General features: G+C 40.5%; 1 protein-coding gene across 1 annotated transcript in view; it reads left to right on the top strand.

Annotated features, from left to right (window-relative positions):
- LOC128527483 (hydrocephalus-inducing protein-like) overlaps nucleotides 1-18,524 on the top strand; it is a 224,907-nt gene that overhangs the window by 101,550 nt on the left and 104,833 nt on the right. Inside the window, exons 24-28 of the mRNA XM_053499884.1 lie at nucleotides 7,110-7,377; nucleotides 8,394-8,603; nucleotides 8,685-8,825; nucleotides 9,118-9,292; nucleotides 15,047-15,156. Of these exons, the coding sequence (XP_053355859.1) occupies nucleotides 7,110-7,377; nucleotides 8,394-8,603; nucleotides 8,685-8,825; nucleotides 9,118-9,292; nucleotides 15,047-15,156 (904 nt within the window). The remainder of the gene's footprint in view (nucleotides 1-7,109; nucleotides 7,378-8,393; nucleotides 8,604-8,684; nucleotides 8,826-9,117; nucleotides 9,293-15,046; nucleotides 15,157-18,524) is intronic.

An 18,524-nucleotide genomic window follows, 5' to 3' on the forward strand; every position in this document is an offset into this window, starting at 1 on the left:
TCCTTTAACCCTTTCCTTCCAATTTTTCCCGTAAAACCTCCCCTCAAGTCCGTGCTTCATGGTGTCGCCCGTGCACTTAGGGTCGAACCTGTTACACGGCCCAAATGTAGTCAAAAATATTTAAAAAAAATTTTATTGTTCTTGTTTTAATTTTATTTTATAGTAAATAAAACAGTAATAGCTAAAATAGTAAAATCAATAGTTAAAATATCAACAAGGGGAATGTTTGATGTCATGTGGGCATTATAAGATTTGTATTGAAAACTTCTAACTAAAAAGTGGCAGCTGGCACGCCTAAAAATAGATGCAGGTTACTTTTTTATAGTCTAAATAAAAATCCTCCCCTTTAATTTCCTACGTAGTCTAATCAGCGCTCAACCGCACGCATAAAGTTTTCCAGAGCGAGGAGGAATTTTGTTGTACTAAATAATATTTGTGCAGTATAATCAGGGCCTCTTAATTCTATTAATCCTGGGTTGTTGTTTTTTTAGTGTCACTGTGTGTGCTTTACCATGCCAGACAACATTCAAATGCAAATTATTCACCCTCCCCAGGTGTGAATCTGCTGTTCTTTCCTATACATTTAGAGGAACTAAGATCCACCTCTCCACACTTTAAAAACCTCTTGGATCTTCTGAAGACTTTCAGTGATTAAGGCCTCTTTTTAAATTTGTGTACATTTTATCTTCTGGATTCTAGATTCTAAAGTTGACATTGTTACCATTTTTAATCCTTAAAATGAAAGAGATTTTCCTTATCATAGCATAAACTGCATTGTTTTTAATCACTCTATACACAATAATATTCTTTGGTATTTTTATTTAAAAATATATATATAAACGGGTATGAGGCTATCTTGGTTTATTCTTAATTCTCGTGCCTGGTTAAGGTTTAGTATTCAGTGCGTACCGTTTGTTCATCTGTTATTTCACAACTATATCATAACACTCAGAAAGACCTTTCATTTGGGGTTAAGTGACTGATGTGCCTAACTTTTTTCAGCAGAGACTCTGTTTCTCTGAATAATCCACGACTTTTTATGAGTATGTAAACCCTCTTGACACCCCTCACACACACACACACACACACACACACACACATGACCAAATCATCATTAGCACATCCCTCCCCCAAACAGCGCAGCAATGAGCATTTACTTACATCTGAACTGAGTCGTTTACATAAGTCACTGATCAATAGCGCATCATATCATATGAGGGCCGGGGGCCGGGGGTGGCTCTGTGGTTAGGGCATTGGATTATGGTTCGGAAGATCCCAGGTTCAAACCCCACAACTACCAAGTTGCCACTGTTGGGCCTTTGAGCAAGGCCCTTAACCCTCAACTGCTCAGATGTATAATGAGATAAAAATGTAAGTTACTCTGGATAAGAGCGTCTGCCAAATGCCTAAATGTAAACTTATTTATACAGATGTACTGTACCTGTTTTACATGGAAATTTACAGGCTTTTTACTAAATGATTTACTCTGACAGAGCCATAAGAACAGTGGCAGCTGGAACAACTAATGCAGGAAATACAGATGCAGGATTATTTTTATAATCTAAATAAAAATGCTTATCTGAACGTGGGCTATTGTTATTTACTTACAATATTTGTTCATTTAATTTAAATGGGGTTTGGGCTCCGTGATGTTGAGCATCATGATCCTCCTCTTTACTTTCCTACGTAGTCTAATCAGCGCTTAACCACACGCATAAAGTTTTGTAAATCCGTTTAATGTTTAACTTGTATTTCATAAGGGTTTTGCCAGCGGTGGTACAGCGCACTAGGGGTCATTATTTACTATTATAGAAAATTATGATGATCTGTCACGGCGTATCCCTGTGATGGGAGTGCGCCCAAATCTACTATCGCTACTCACTCACTCCATAGGGACGGAGGCGCCTATTCGTGCCGGCTAGCGATAATTAACATTAATATGATCTTGGGCTTGCTCCGCATTATAAAACCAAGTACGGGAAGTACGTGATGTGGTAGAGAATAGGAGAGTGGCATGTGAGTCGGGTGATGTGACGCGCCAGTGTACTTTAAACAAGGACACTGAAATTCCCCCCTTTGATCCCCGCGCTGAGGGCAGCACCGAGCCCGCCTTTGCAGCCCTGCCGCCAAAGAGGAAAAGACCGCGAGGACGTTTGTGTTAAGTTTTTGCGTTTGCATTGACAGCGGGAGACGCTCCGTCACTAGGGAGCGTGCTGGAGCGCTGCCTCTGCGTGCCCCCGCTCTGCCCCCGCTCTGCCACTCCGCCCACAGTCACTTATCGCCAGCTGTGTGCCTGCATACCAGCGTGGCAGTGCCCCCGGACCTGCACATGCACAACCTTAATCCCTTTCCCTTTCTTTCCATTCTCCCTCCTTCAACCCTTTTCTTCCCCATTTTACCTAAATAAATTACCCTTTTCCCCGTAAGACCTCACCTCGTGTCTGTGCTTTATGTTGCCGCCCATGCAACATGGATCGAACACGTTACAGATCATAACAGCCTACTGCATTTCAAAATCTAAAGGCTCACTGTGTTAACATTTATTTCGCTTAAATTTGATCCTAATAAGATTTAATTTTATTTGAATTCTACATTTGTACTGTAATTTTAGTACTGTGATTATGAATTCGTTTAACTAAATTTTTTACTTGATTTTATGCGCTACTACGTGCAGCTCTAAAGGAGCTATGGTTTATTAATCCTGCAGAGAATGAACTAAGGCATCAGTCTGCAGTTATATAACGCCACTCAGTGGTAAAAGCCAGCAAACGCACAAAACCAAATGCCGCCTAGCACTGCGACGGTTTCCCTCAAACCTCAGAGCAGCTTTTTCTCTCTGGATTGCTGCTGTGCCACCAGGAAGCTCTTTAGCAGCGCCACCATCTCTGCCTCAGGTGTCCTTCCTTTGGCTTCACTTGCCTCTAAATTTTCCTCCTTCTCAACTGTGTCCCATGCTGCATCCTCTTTCTGCAAGGCAGACTTCACTTGGGACCTCAGTCTTGTACGGTGCTTGGTCACTGACCTATTCTTGCAGCTGGTGAGAAAAGGTTGAAGATAAAGACAGTGCAGTGCTTAGGTCACCGCCTTATCTTGGGGTCTTCTTTTTATGAAAAATCTTGACAAAACATCCACTGATGGCCCAACCACAATAGCACATCAGTGCTGAGAGGGGTTTATTTGGAAAAAGGTGCTCAAGTGATCCAAACAGTGCAACAAAAGTAAGGAAAAAGTAAGAATAGTGCATAAAGAAAAAAACTATTATTTAAATAACATTCAAATATGTTATTATTTAAATAAATACAAAAATTTACAGTCTGTCCAACTCGGCTCTTACCTTCCACGAAAACTAGCTTAACAGCACTCTACTCTAATCAAAAACCCTCTCCCTAGCATCAGCAGATGATGCCATTATGTGTAAAAGGCTCCGCCTCTTAGAGTGTACCACCACCAAACGTAGGATTAATATCCTTTCACACTTTTTTACTAACATCCATTTAGTTTTTCCCTAATTTATCAACGATGTGCATGCTCAGGGTGGGAAAACCACATATAACAACCAAAAGCACCTGAGGTGTGGTTTCCCCCAATGCCCTGGTGATGATGCACTCTGATGTAACCTTAAGACCCCGGGTAAGGATAAACATAAGTTATGGATGGTGCAAAGATGCATAATGAATGAAGCAGTGCAATATAGACAGAAAATGACAGAAATGGTGTACATGTTAACACTCTACGATAAACTATTTAGTGCATATGGATCAAGAGTGTGTAGCAAACAGGCTTTAAGGAGGGTGAGGACCAGGATGGAAGCACTTTACTATGACAGGTGAGTTTTAATGTGACGTAAGTCACTAAGTGGTGTTGCACGGGAGTGCTTTGGCACTGGCACAATGTTAGCAAACGTAAAGCAGGTGAGGACAGTTGCCTGGGTCAAGGACAGATTAAAGATGTCGGTGAAACCAGCTGCTCAGCAAATGCTCTGATTACTCAACCAGACATGCTGCCAGGGTGTAGATATGGTCGAGCTTGTTCGAGGTTGTTAGAGGTCAGTAATACCCTGAATCCTTTGCCATGTGCTTCAGGAATCAGCAGAGTTGAAGTGCTCCTCAATCTGCTGTTTCTATACACCTGGCACAATTCTGAGCGCGGGGTTTGACATTTTGAAAGCAGACAAAGCACTCTATGCGTGTGCAGTGTCTCCACTGCACGCTCAACAGCTCGATTCTGCGCATGCAGTGTCTCCCCTGCTCGCTCAACATGTTCTCCGCGCACACGCGACTTCTGTGCACGCTCGACATCGATAGAGAAGGAACAGCCAATCAGAAGTAGTGTGTGGATGTCTGTGATTGGCTAGTTTTGTGGCAGTTTTGTAACACTGGACAAAGTCATGCGAGCGTACAGACAGAGTCGAGCGCGCATAGAAAATAAATGTTGCATGCGCATGCAGGCAGAGTCGAGCGTGCGGAGAACATGTTGAGAGAGCAGTGGAGAAACTACACGCGCAAAATCGAGCTGTTGAGCGTGCAGTGGAGACACTGCACGAGCATAGAGTGCTTTGTCTGCTCTCAAAATGTCAAACCCGGCGCTCAGAATTGTGGCAGGAATATAACGCCATACTTACATATACTTACTCTTATATAACGCCATACAGGCTTCACAAAGTCCCCTCCTTACAGTGGTGTGAAAAACTATTTGCTCCTTCCTGATTTCTTATTTTTTTGCATGTTTGTCACACAAAATGTTTCTGATCATCAAACACATTTAACTATTAGTTGTGGCATGACCTTAAAAAGTCGGTTCATGCTAGAAAACCCTCAAATAAAGCTAAATTACAACAATTCTGCAAAGATAAGTGGGCCAAAATTCCTCCAGAGCACTGTAAAAGACTCGGTGCAAGTTATCGCAAACGCTTGATTGCAGTTATTGCTGCTAAGGGTGGCCCAACCAGTTATTAGGTTCAGGGGGCAATCACTTTTTCACACAGGGCCATGTAGGTTTGGATTTTTTTCTCCCTAAATAATAAAACCCATAATTTAAAAACTGCATTTTGTGTTCAATTATGTTATCTTTGATTAATAGTTAACGGTTTTTAATGAGCAGAAACATTTAAGTGTGACAAACATGCAAAAGAATAAGAAATCAGGAAGGGGGCAAATAGTTTTTCACACCACTGTATATTAGCTCTAGCGACGCTGTAGGCCTCCCAGTTCATCCAGGGCTTCTGATTGTCTGGTCCTGATTTACACAGCTGTTAATATGATCCAGAACAGAGTTGGTGAAGGTGTTGATGGTGACTGAGTCAGTGCTGGCATGTGCAGCAAATTCACTAGTCTGTACGTGAGAACTGACGCTGGAGAGCAGCGTCAGCCCCAACAGACTTTAACACTCCTATTTGTAAGTTTCACACGTTTGATGAGTGAAGAGTACTTGGGCTGCAGAAACAATAAGAGATGGTCAGATTGTTTAAGGTGGGGGAGGGGCGTGACTTATCAGCCATACTTCTGTACACATGATGCAGGGTTTTGGGTCTGCCTAGTGTAGCAGGAAACATGCTGTTGAAATTTTAGCAGAACTGATCTTAAATTTTTGTGATTAAAATCCCTAGTGACGATAAAGACTCTGTCAGGATGCCCTGTCTGCAAATTGTTAATAGCAGCACTGAGTTCCTTCATGGCTGTGCTAGCCTTAGCATCCTGGGGATTATGGTGAAAAAGGTAGTAAAAGAATAAGGTAAAATCTTTTTTTTTTTTTGGTTAGGCTTGCTGCATTGTGGACACACTGCAATCATGTACATTTAAACTCTCATAATAAGTCGGTGAAGCTTTTATTTGTGCATTTTTTATATATGTAAAAATATAAAAAATTATATATATTTTTTATTTACGTGTACTGTATATACAGTGAAACCGTGGATTTCGAGTTATGCGGTTTGCGAGTGAGTGTTCCGCAAGACAAGCAAATATTTTTAATACATTTTAACTTGAAAAACGAGCTAGTCTTGGTTTTTGAGTGCCAAGTATCATGTATCACGCCGAGCGTCACGTGATCACAACTGAGCCAACGTTTTTTCTCTCTCTTGTTCTGCGAAATTTTGGTTAATCGTCTCCCCTGCTGGGTCTTAGTGCGCGTCTCTTACTGGTATAATCAACATCCGTGCACGCATGTACTGTTTACTATAACACTGTGACCATGTGCGTAAAACATATTTTATTTTGTGTTTGTAAGCACGTGTGTGTGCGCGTGTAAAGCAAAGGTAAGGCTCATTAAAAGGTTAAAAATCCATTTTCTCCCTCAGCCATTATGTGTGTGCGCGCGTAATTTGACACCATGCCGGTTTACTCTCTTTCTCTCTCTCTCTCTCTCTCTTTCTCGCTCTCTCTTTTTTGCCTTTAGTGTGTGTGTGTGTGCGTGTGTGTGTGAGCATACCAATGGAAACACTGCTGTAAAGTAAAACAAACAAACAAATGAACCTGCACTTTACCTCTGAAAAAAATTGCGACAGAGCAGTGTTTTTGTGTAGATCAGTGTGTGTGTGTGTGTGTGTGTGTGTGCTGCGCTCACACGAGTGTCATTAAAGATGTTCCTTGCTAATTCGGACAAAACAGTCTTTTAATTAATGTCTGTGTATGTGTGTGTGTTTGTGTGAAATTCAAATAAGAGAGGAGAAAGGTTTACTTTGTAAGATGAGAAGGGGGAGATGGGAGGGACTGAAAGTAAGAGTCTCCTCTTACTTTAGCTTAACACACATACAAGCACGCACACTTGTGCCTGCGTGCATAAACGCAAACACAGTATCTGTCGGGATTTATTTTAACTTTTTTTTAAAGGTAAAGTGCAGGTTAATTTTTTTATTGCTGTGGAACGAATTATTTGAGTTTCTATTTTTTCTTATAGAAAAGAAGAAAATTACATTTGGTTTATGAGTGTTTTGGAATATGAGCCCGCTTCTGGAACAAATTATGCTCGTAATCCAAGGTTCCACTGTACTAGTTTTCAACCTGCCCCAGTTGATAGCTGCCGTGTTAGCTAGAAGGCCGGGCAATTTTATTCCGATGTATAAATGTTTTTATTAGTCATTAAAATTCTCCCTATTTTATATCCATTTTCAGTCATAGTGAGATCTCTACAACTCAGCAAAATGATAAGGAGGTCAATAAGATGATCAAAGCAAATTCTGGTACTAAAAAAGGAAGAGGATCAAAAGAGCCACTGTCAACATATGGGCTAAATGTTCTTGAACCAGACGGGCTACTTATGTGCAATACTCCTCCACTGAGACAGAACAGTAGAGCATCTACAGCACAAAATTCCACAAGATTACAATGCAGCCTAGCCAGCCTGAGCGACAGAGAAACACCACGTATTAGTATTGAGGAGGTATGATGTATTTTTATTAAATATTTTGATGCATCCAGTATGTTAGTGTTCCAAAGCCTATGAGCTCTTAGGTTATTTGAGTGTTATCCACATGTACTATTTTTAACCAAGTTTTGGTCCAAACTTGCACTTATTTTACCACCTTTCAGGACTTCTTATTATCCCAAAAACGATGGTCAAACAGTACTTTTGGGTCTTTAGCGCAAGGTTAAAAAATTATGATATTTCTTACAGGCTGGCATTGTGGATTTATTTTTTTATTTTATTTGTCATGATAAGGTGAGAAGAGTTTGTGCAAGCTTCCCTTGAATTAAACATTGTGATAATACCATAACTAGAAAGAGGAACACGAGTGGGAGTTACTATAATAACTAAGGGACAACAAAACAGTTAGTAGGCAAAGACAAACTGAAAACACACACATTAAATAGCCAAACAAGGCCATTACAGGACTCGGGTGTTTGACATAACAAGTAACAGATCAACGAAAAAAGGGACATATGTATTTGATCAGTAACATATAGTCACCACCCTGGCATTTAACTGACAGTTCCTCTTCTCTAAGGTGCTGTCTTGGCAGGTCTGTGTTGGGGCAGAGACCTTGTTAATTAAGTCAAAAGCCTTAATTTGGTCTCTGCTGATGTCATTGCATACCATGCCATTATAGCTTTCCAACCCTCCAGGCCCAAACCAACATAATTTTGCTAACATTAATTTATTAAGATTATCAGTGTGTAGTGAGATGCTTGGAAAATAAATTAGTTCCTGTTATTATTTACTGCACATTGCAGCTGCTGTAAACTCTTATTTCTATTTTACTTTGATGTTAATAAGACAAAGAAAATGCAGCTTGTTAAGTGAACACAAGATCCTTTGTCCCGAAGACTTAAAAAAAAAAGGCGAAAACTAAAAGAACAGTTTAATCTCTGACAGTTACAAAGTTTTGTGGTCATGAAATGCTGTTCATGGTCTGTTTTTGTCTTTTGCTTTTCTTGCGGTTTCTTGTTGTCTCTCAGATATTTAACATAATGCCAATTTATGGAGTTCTGCAGCCTGGTGAGATTCAGCAGGTCACCTTTTCATTCTTTGGCCATACTGATATCCATGCTCAAGTTCAGGCAGTGTGCATGTTAGAGGAAGGCCCAACATACAAGATTGCCCTCAAAGGAGAGGCTTCAGTGATCACCTACACTGTGGACACAACTGAGATCAACTTTGGCCCTCGGGTAGATATGCTTTATAATATAAAATTGCTTTTTAATGCTATATGAAGTAAACAAGTAAAATTCATTAAACATTTTCTTTAGTTATTTGATCATGTGGCAGAAGCAGAGATTATTCTGAGAAACACAGGAAAGGTGGGCTTTGACTTCATTTTTCTACTTGAAGATCAGCATGTGTCCCCTAAAGATGCTTTACCTGGACAACCCCTAGTTATTCCCAGCAAGGTAAGTCACTGCATTATGTTATTATGTTTAGACCAGGGCATGTCCTAAAATTCTAATTCACTGGAAGACTAGCATGAATATTAATGCAGTTTTAACACCACGGACCCTTTGAGAAAACACTCTATTAATTAGTAGATTCTTATAGATAAATTGTTAGATTTAGAGCATGTCAATGTAAATCATAGCATAAACTGACAATGTGCAAGTGCTATAAAGGATGTGTCCAAACATTCTGTGTTGTATTTTATGATTTGAACTGGAAATAATACCTGTTTGTGTATCTTGTTTAAAGGGCCACGTGAAGGCACATGAGGAGATGAGAGCCTCTGTGTACTACCTTCCTGGAATCCCGGAGGTTTTTGAGAAGGTGTTCAAACTACAGGTAGCATTCTTTGAGCCAAAAAGCATTATTCTTAGGGGAGAGGGAATCTTTCCCAAAGTGTGCCTGGACCTGCCCAGAAACATCGGTAAGAGCTCACTGAATACGCCAAAATGAAAAATGCTGAACATTAATGAAATTGACTGATATTCCTAAAAAGATACCATATCCTATTATATTATAGTCTATATACAGTGGAACCTTGGAGTAGGAGCATAATTTGTTCCAGAAGTGGGCTTGTTTCAAAATACTTGTAAACCAAATTGAATTTTCCCATAAGAAATAATAGAAACTCAAATTATTCATTCTACAGCCCCCCAAAATAAATACATAAAAATAATTACGCGAAAAAATATAAAGTAAAAATAAAACAAATTAACCTGAACTTTTACTTTAAAAGTAAAAATAAATCCTGACAGATAAGTGTTTCCGTTTTTGCGTGCAGGCGGTGTGTGTTTGTGTGTAAAGCTAAAGGAGCCCCTCCCCTCTCCCCCTTCTCGTCTTACACAGTTACTTCCTCCACTCTTTTTACACATGCCCGCACACAACGGAAACACTGTTTTCTTCTACAAAATAAACCAGAAATCTCTCTAATGACACTCGATTGAGCGACACACAAACAGAATCATTGCTGTAAAGTAAAAAATAAATAATAATTACCTGCACTTTACGTTTAAAAAAAATCGCGACAGAGCAGTGTTTCTGTGTAGGGCAGAGAGAAAGAGTGTGTGTGTATGAAGGAGAACGTAGGAGGGGTCTGTGTGTGTGTGTGTGTGTGTGTGTGTGTGGCACGGTGTCCAATGACACCTGCACACACAGAAACAAAGAGGAAGCTGAGCCTTAAGCAGAGAGAGAAAGTGGATCTTTAACCTCTTTAATGAGACTTGCTTTTGCTGTAAACACGCGCTATACACACGCATACAGACACATAATAAAACATGCTTTACGCGCACACACGGTCGCAGTGTTATAATAAACAGTACACGCGTGCACGGATGTTGATTATACCAGTAAAAGAAGCGCACTAAGACCCAGCAGGGGTCTCGATTACCCACAATTCCGTAGTGCAAGAAAGAGAAAAACCATTGGCTCAGTTTTGATCAAGTGACCTCGGCGTCAAAACAAGAAAAAGATGTGTGATACATGATACCCTGTACTCGTAAACCAAGACTTGTTCGTTTAAAAACCATGTTATTCGCAATGTATGGTTTCACCGTATTCTATTTTATGACAGGAAAATAAATAATGGATAAGATTAGCAAGGTGGTAAGTACACTAACATGGGGGCATACTATGTTAGGGAAACTACGTGGTCGTAAAGCAACTTTTATTTTGTATTTGTGCATCTGTGTTTGTGTGTGTAAAAGTTGTGTGTTGTGTATGTAAAAGTCTTGATACAGCAAGTGTCATTAAAGAGGTTCCTTGTTAAAGACCCAGTTACAGCAGTGAAGACAGCAGTGAAGTGTAATCCATTAGTGTGTGTGTGTGTGTGTGTGTGTATGTGAAAGTTGTCCTACAAGCCCCACCTTCGATAACCCACCCTCTCTATTGTTCCTGCTGTTATACTTCTATTTCACCTATGCGGTTTGACTCGCGATGAGAAGTGGTGTTAGGCACCATGAGCCGCCACAAGTGACCGCCCGATGTTCCATGAAGTTTTGCAAGGTCCGCAAGCTTCCGTGAGGACCAAAGCGCAAAAGATGGAAACGTACCAAACCTCACAGTGAAACATGATGTACCGTACTTACGGCCACCGAACAAAACCACATAGGTTTTGATTTGGCTCTTAGTAGATTATGAGCCAAACTTCGCTGAATAATGATGGTAGAATAATTATAAAGGTCTTGGCTATAACAACATGCATAAGGAACCACAAAGGAGTTTTAATTTTCTGCAATAGAAAAGTACTCTAACTAGTTACTTTTATTAGAAAGTAATGCTGTAATGTAACTGATTACTTTTTAATGACAGTAATTTTGTAATGTAATTAGTTACTTTAAAAAGTAACGTCCCCAAACACTGCTAATGAAAACACTGCTCTGTCACGATTCTTTTCAAAAGTAAAATGCCGGTTGATTTGTTTTATTTTTACTTTACAGCACTGATTCCGTTAGTGTGTGCTCGCTTGAGTGTCAATAGAGGGGTTCCTTGCTAAGTTTCCTGATAAAGCAGTGTTTCCATCAGTGTGTGTGCGTGTGTGTGTGTGTGTGTAAAACTGTCAGGGTTAATTTGTACTTTTTTTATACAGTTCTTAAATATATATATATATATATATATATATATATATATATATATATATACACTCAACAAAAATATAAACGCAACACCTTTGTTTCTGCTCCGATTTTTCATGAAATGGACTTAAAGATCTAAAATTCATTCCAGATACACAATATTACCATTTCTCTCAAATTGTTCACAAATCAGTCTAAATGTGTGATAGTGAGCACTTCTGCTTTGCTGAGATAATCCATCCCACCTCACAGGTGTGCCACATCAAGATGCTGATCTGACATCATGAGTAGTGCACAGGTGTACCTTATACTGCCCACAATAAAAGGCCACCCTGGAATGTGCAGTTTTGTCTCACAGCAAAATGCCACAGATGCCACAAGCATTGAGGGAGCGTGCAGTTGGCATGCTGACAGCAGGAATGCCAACCAGATCTGTGCTCATGCATTGAATGTTCATTTCACCACCATAAGCCGTCTCCAAAGGCGTTTTAGAGAATATGGCAGTACATCCAACCGGCCTCACAACCGCAGACCACGTGTAACCACACCAGCCCAGGACCTCCGCATCCAGCAGGTTCACCTCCAAGATCATCTGAGACCAGCCACTTAGACAGCTGCTGAAACAATTGGTTTGCATAACCAAACAATTTCTGCACAAACTGTCAGAAACCGTCTCAGGGAAGCTCAACTGCATGCTCGTCGTCCTCATCAGGGTCTTGACCTGACTCCAGCTCGTCGCCGTAACAGACTTGAGTGGGCAAATGCTCACATTCGTTGGCGTCTGGCACATTGGAGAGGTGTTCTCTTCACGGATGAATCACGGTTTACATTGTTCAGGGCAGATGGCAGACAGCGTGTGAGGCGTTGTGTGGGTGAGCGCTTTGCTGATGTCAATGTTGTGGATCGAGTGGCCCATGGTGGTGGTGGGGTTATGGTATGGGCAGGCATCTGTTATGGAAGAAGAACACAGGTACATTTTATTGATGGCATTTTGAATGCACCGTAATGAGATCCTGAGGCCCATTGTTGTGCCATACATTCATTAACATCACCTCATGTTTCAGCAAGATAATGCACGGCCCCATGTTGCAAGGATCTGTACATAGTTCTTGGAAGCTGAAAATGCCCCAGTTCTTGCATGGCCAGCATACTCACCGGACATGTCACCCGTTGAGCATGTTTGGGATGTGCTTGACTGACGTATATAAAAGCGTGTACCAGTTCCCTCTAATATCCAACAACTTCGCACAGCCATTGAATGCTGTACATAGATTTCAGCTCAGCATTCAACACTATCATCCCCCAACAACTGATTGGGAAGCTGAACCTGTTGGGCCTGAACACCTCCCTCTGCAACTGGATCCTGGACTTTCTGACCGGTAGGCCTCAGTCAGTACGGATCGGAAACTGCACCTCCAGCACCACCACACTGAGCACTGGGGCCCCACAAGGCTGCGTGCTCAGTCCCCTGCTGTTCACACTGCTGACTCACGACTGTGTAGCAACGCACAGTTCGAACCACATCATTAAGTTCGCTGATGACACGACCGTGGTGGGTCTCATTAGCAAGAACGACGAGTCAGCGTACAGAGAGGAAGTGCAGAGGCTAATGGACTGGTGTAAAGACAACAACCTGTCTCTAAATGTTGACAAGACAAAGGAGATGGTTGTTGACTTTAGGAGGACACGAGGCGACCATTCTCCGCTGAGCATCAATGGCTCCTCTGTGGGAATCGTCGAAAACATCAAATTCCTGGGTGTCCACCTAGAGAAGGACCTCAGCTGGTCCCTCAACACCAGCTCCCTACACAAGAAAGCCCAGCAGCGTCTCTTCTTTCTGAGAAGACTGAGAAAGGCCCAGCTTCCACCACCGATCCTGACCACCTTCTATAGAGAAACTATCGAGAGCATTCTGAGCGTCTGGTTTGGGAATTGTGCCATATCGGAAAACCCTACAGCGGATAGTGAGGACAGCGGAGAAGATCATCGGGGTCTCTCTCCCCTCTATTGAAGACATCTACACCACACGCTGCATCCGCAAAGCCACCAGCATTGTGGCTGATCGGACACACCCCTCTCACACACACTTCACACTCCTGCCATCTGGAAAAAGGTACCGAAGCATTCGGGCACACACATCCAGACTGTGCAACAGCTTTTTTCCACAAGCCATCCGTCTCCTCAACAAAAAGGGACTGGACTGATAAACACACACACACAGACACACTAACACAAACATTATCACACAGCTTAACTCAACTACCTCAAAATATTGGGACTGGACTGACTAATCAACACAAGTGCAGACACACTGACCTACACCAACAAATTATCATACACACCAACCTGTAAATGCTTCACTGTTTATCTTTTGCACAATGATCATTACTGGACTAATTTTTGCACTAATTCCTCAATTCTTGCTGCTGTTTTTAAAAAATGTTTACGTTTACCCACTACCTCAACACCATATTTTTATGTTCTGTAACTGTTACGTTTACGTTTACCCACTACCTCAACACCATATTTTATGTTCTGTTATGTCGTGGTTGCGCACTGTCACTTTGTTGTTGCTCTTGTTTGCACATTTGCACGTGCACTTTATGTTGTCTGTTAAAATAGTTATACTTAGCTAGTTAGTTTTTGTTAATTTATGTTGTAATTTATGTTAGGTCTCTCTGTCCTGTCTCTGCTAGCCAGTTAACTAGGCCTCTTGGTTAGCTAGTTTAGTGTCTCTGTTAATTTATGTTGTAAATTTATGTTGCATGTAGCACCTTGGTCCTGGAGGAACGTTGTTTCGTTTCACTGTGTACCAACTGTATATGGTTGTAATGACAATAAAGCCTACTTGAACTTGAACTTGAAGAGGAGTGGACCAACATTCCACAGGCCACAATTGACAATCTGATAAACTCTATGCGAAGAAGATGTGTTGCACTGCATGAGGCAAATGGTGGTCACACCAGATACTGATCGGTTCTGAGTCCCCAGACCCCCAATAAAGCAAAAACTGCACATTCCATGGATTATCTCAGCAAAGCAGAAGTGCTCACTATCACACATTTAGTCTGATTTGTGAACAATGTTTGAGAGAAATAGTAATATTGTGTATCTGGAATGAATTTTAGATCTTTAAGTCCATCTCATGAAAAATCGGAGCAGAAACAAAGGTGCTGCGTTTATATTTTTGTTTAGGGTATATATATATATATATTACCAATAATCTTAAGTTTTCATTATTTCTTATGGGGAAAATTGCTTTGATATATAAGTGTTTTGATATGCAAGCACTCTTCTGGAACGAATTATGCTCGTAATCCAAGGTTTCACTGTATTTGTGTCACAACATTACATATGATAATAACATTGTTACAACATCATATGGGCATACTGTTGACTTTACAGTATTATAGAAGCTAGAATTAGGTAGAAATGATGATGTGCTCAGCCTGCATAAACTTTGAAACTTTATTAGGGTTGTGGTTAGAATTTCCTTTTATTATCGTTAACATAAAGTGGTCCAGAACAGATTTCCTGATATGGCTTGTAAATGCCAAAAGCTTATATAAATCTAAAAAATGTAAAGCTTTTTATCCTTTGTTTTGTAGATGAAGAACAAATTAGCTCATTGCTAAATGAAGCAAAGGAGGCAGTTGGAAGTGAATCTCAAAGAGAGACAGGGTTTGGTGAACTGTGTGAAGAGAACTACATTCCAACAGTAAGTGAAATTTTAATTTCAATGATTTAAAAAGCACATATAAAGACCTAAAAACTCTTGGGACTGAAAAACTTTTGCTAAAAATTGCTAAATAAGTCACATGGGGTCCCCCAGGTTCCACAACTGCTATAGAAGTAACTTTTATTTTATGTTGATGATTCTGTTAATTATTTATTAGCTTTTACAGCTTTTTTTTTCTGTGGATTTTGCTCCTGGGAAACTGCAAGAAGTGTTAATGGTTTAAAATATGACCTCAGGCAGCTGAGACTGAAATGAAATGCTGAAAATATTAAACTTGTATTGTTACAAAAACTAAAGCCACTATTCATCCCCAGCTTTAATGTCCAAAGGTGAAACTACTGATTTAATTTTATTAGGGTCCAAGCAATATGATATAAGCCATATTATCTTATAGTATTTATATATAAGGCCCTTTTGTTCTTTGAAGGATTATTAGGGCCCAAGCACTATCACATTTGCCCTATGACATCATAGTGTGTAAAGGGCCCTATTGTTGATGTCATGATGACATCTCGCCTCGCTATGATGGTGTTGATGTCTCCTAGTGTAGATGTCATTGTGTGCAAGGGCTCCATTGTTTTTTCAAGGATTATTAGATATGATAAAGAGAAAGAGATAAAGAGACTTCATTGTTATTGTAGTGATACAGCTATATGTGTCTGGTAGCTCTCAGAGACCAGCAGCAATAGTAAGCGTAAGAATAAACTAAAGAATAAACACAAGGAATTACACTAAAATATATAAATATAACAATACAGTGGTGTGAAAAACTATTTGCCCCCTTCCTGATTTCTTATTCTTTTGCATGTTTGTCACACTTAAATGTTTCTGATCATCAAACACATTTAACTATTAGTCAAAGATAACACAAGTAAACACAAAATGCAGTTTTTAAATGATGGTTTTTATTATTTAGGGAGAAAAAAAATCCAAACTTACATGGCCCTGTGTGAAAAAGTAATTGCCCCCTGAACCTAATAACTGGTTGGGCCACCCTTAGCAGCAATAACTGCAATCAAGTGTTTGCGATAACTTGCAACGAGTCTTTTACAGAGCTCTGGAGGAATTTTGGCCCACTCATCTTTGCAGAATTGTTGTAATTCAGCTTTATTTGAGAGTTTTCTAGCATGAACCGCCTTTTTAAGGTCATGCCACAACATCTCAATAGGATTCAGGTCAGGACTTTGACTAGGCCACTCCAAAGTCTTCATTTTGTTTTTCTTCAGCCATTCAGAGGTGGATTTGCTGGTGTGTTTTGGGTCATTGTCCTGCTGCAGCACCCAAGATCGCTTCAGCTTGAGTTGACGAACAGATGGCCGGACATTCTCCTTCAGGATTTTTTGGTATACAGTAGAATTCATGGTTCCATCTATCACAGCAAGCCATCCAGGTCCTGAAGCAGCAAAACAACCCCAGACCATCACACTACCACCACCATATTTTACTGTTGGTATGGTGTTCTTTTTCTGAAATGCTGTGTTACTTTTACGCCAGATGTAACGGGACACGCACCTTCCAAAAAGTTAAACTTTTGTCTCGTCGGTCCACAAGGTATTTTCCCAAAAGTCTTGGCAATCATTGAGATGTTTTTTAGCAAAATTGAGACGAGCCTTGATGTTCTTTTTGCTTAAGTGGTTTGCGCCTTGGAAATCTGCCATGCAGGCCGTTTTTGCGTTTTTGTCTCTTTCTTTTGGTGGAGTCGTGAACACTGACCTTAATTGAGGCAAGTGAGGCCTGCAGTTCTTTAGTTGTTGTCCTGGGGTCTTTTGTGGCCTCTCGGATGAGTTGTCTCTGCGCTCTTGGGGTAATTTTGGTCGGCTGGCCACTCCTGGGAAGGTTCACCACTGTTCCATGTTTTTCGCTGGAGTCCCAAGGCTTTGAAAATGGCTTTATAACCTTTACCAGCCTGATAGATCTCAATTACTTTTGTTCTCATTTTTTTCTGAATTTCTTTGGATCTTGGCATAATGTCTAGCTTTTGAGGTGCTTTTGGTCTACTTCTCTGTGTCAGGTAGCTCCTATTTAAGTGATTTTTTGATTGAAACAGGTGTGGCAGTAATCAGGCCTGGGGGTGACTACAGAAATTAAACTTTTAACTGTGATAAACCACAGTTAAGTTATTTTTTAACAAGGGGGGGGGGGCAATTACTTTTTCACACAGGGCCATGTAGATTTGGAGTTTTTTTTCTCCCTTAATAACATAATCTTCATTTAAAAACTGCATTTTGTGTTCAATTATGTTATCTTTGACTAATAGTTAACGGTTTTTGATGAGCAGAAACATTTAAGTGTGACAAACATGCAAAAGAATAAGAAATCAGGAAGGGGGCAAATAGTTTTTCACACCACTGTATATAAAGTGAAATAGAAGTGAAGTAGGACCAGTATCTTACTGCAAACAATAGAGTGCAAAAAAAGTGCAAACATGATTGTCCGAGGTACGAAAATATTGCACAAGTTATACTCATAGCTGGAGTAACTGTCCCGGTGTAAAGTATTTGTTGCAGTAAAGTGTCTTGTACATTAGCAGCAGCATGGGTCAAAGGGCCATGAGCATGAGGGTCAAACAGTTGAGTTTGTTTCATTTGTTGAAAATGCTGGGTAGAAATAGCTGATGCTGCGTTAGCTTTAGCTTAGCTTTTATCTCGCTGTGCTTCTCCCACCTTTGTTTTCAGTCTTAATGCCGCCTGCGAGCACTTTCACCCGGCTGGGCAGAGCAAGACGCCTGTGGTATTCTGGGATGAGTTAAAGATCGGCAATACAAGTAGCAAAATGGCGTACTGTAATCCGATGTCTAATAGTTCTCGCCTGCTGTAGGATGTTAAAGTAAGGCTGTTCTGAGTGAACAACCCGGCAAGGAACATAAAAATAACTGCTAAAATGCAAAAACTGGAGAGATGCTGTTGAGCACACACCAGTCCGGTATTGCTGAGATAAACTTTCAGTTGATGAGTTGCCGCTGTGACCCAGTTCAGAACATTAGTGTCTAAGGGAGAAAAGATAGGAATGAGTGGAGTGTCATCCACATCATAATGATTTGAAATACGATGTAAGGATATGAGTTTACCAAGAGATTGGGTATAGAGGGAGAATAGAAGAGGAACAAGTACTGAGCCTTGCCTTGTGGGACACCAGTGGAGAAGCCCACAGTGGAATTAAGGCAGGGAGTGACCCTTGCCTTCATAAAATGCAGCAGGAAAATTCTAAGATGATATGGGAAGGTTGATAATAATTAAGATAAAGGTCTTGTGAGATGGTATGTAATTGTGGAAAGGATCAGGTCCAATGTGGTAGGATTGGAGACTGAGATAATATGCTGGATCTCTTCAGTTGTCAGGTTGAAAATT

The sequence above is a fragment of the Clarias gariepinus genome, chromosome 7, assembly GCF_024256425.1.
Source record: "Clarias gariepinus isolate MV-2021 ecotype Netherlands chromosome 7, CGAR_prim_01v2, whole genome shotgun sequence".
NCBI lineage: Eukaryota > Metazoa > Chordata > Actinopteri > Siluriformes > Clariidae > Clarias > Clarias gariepinus.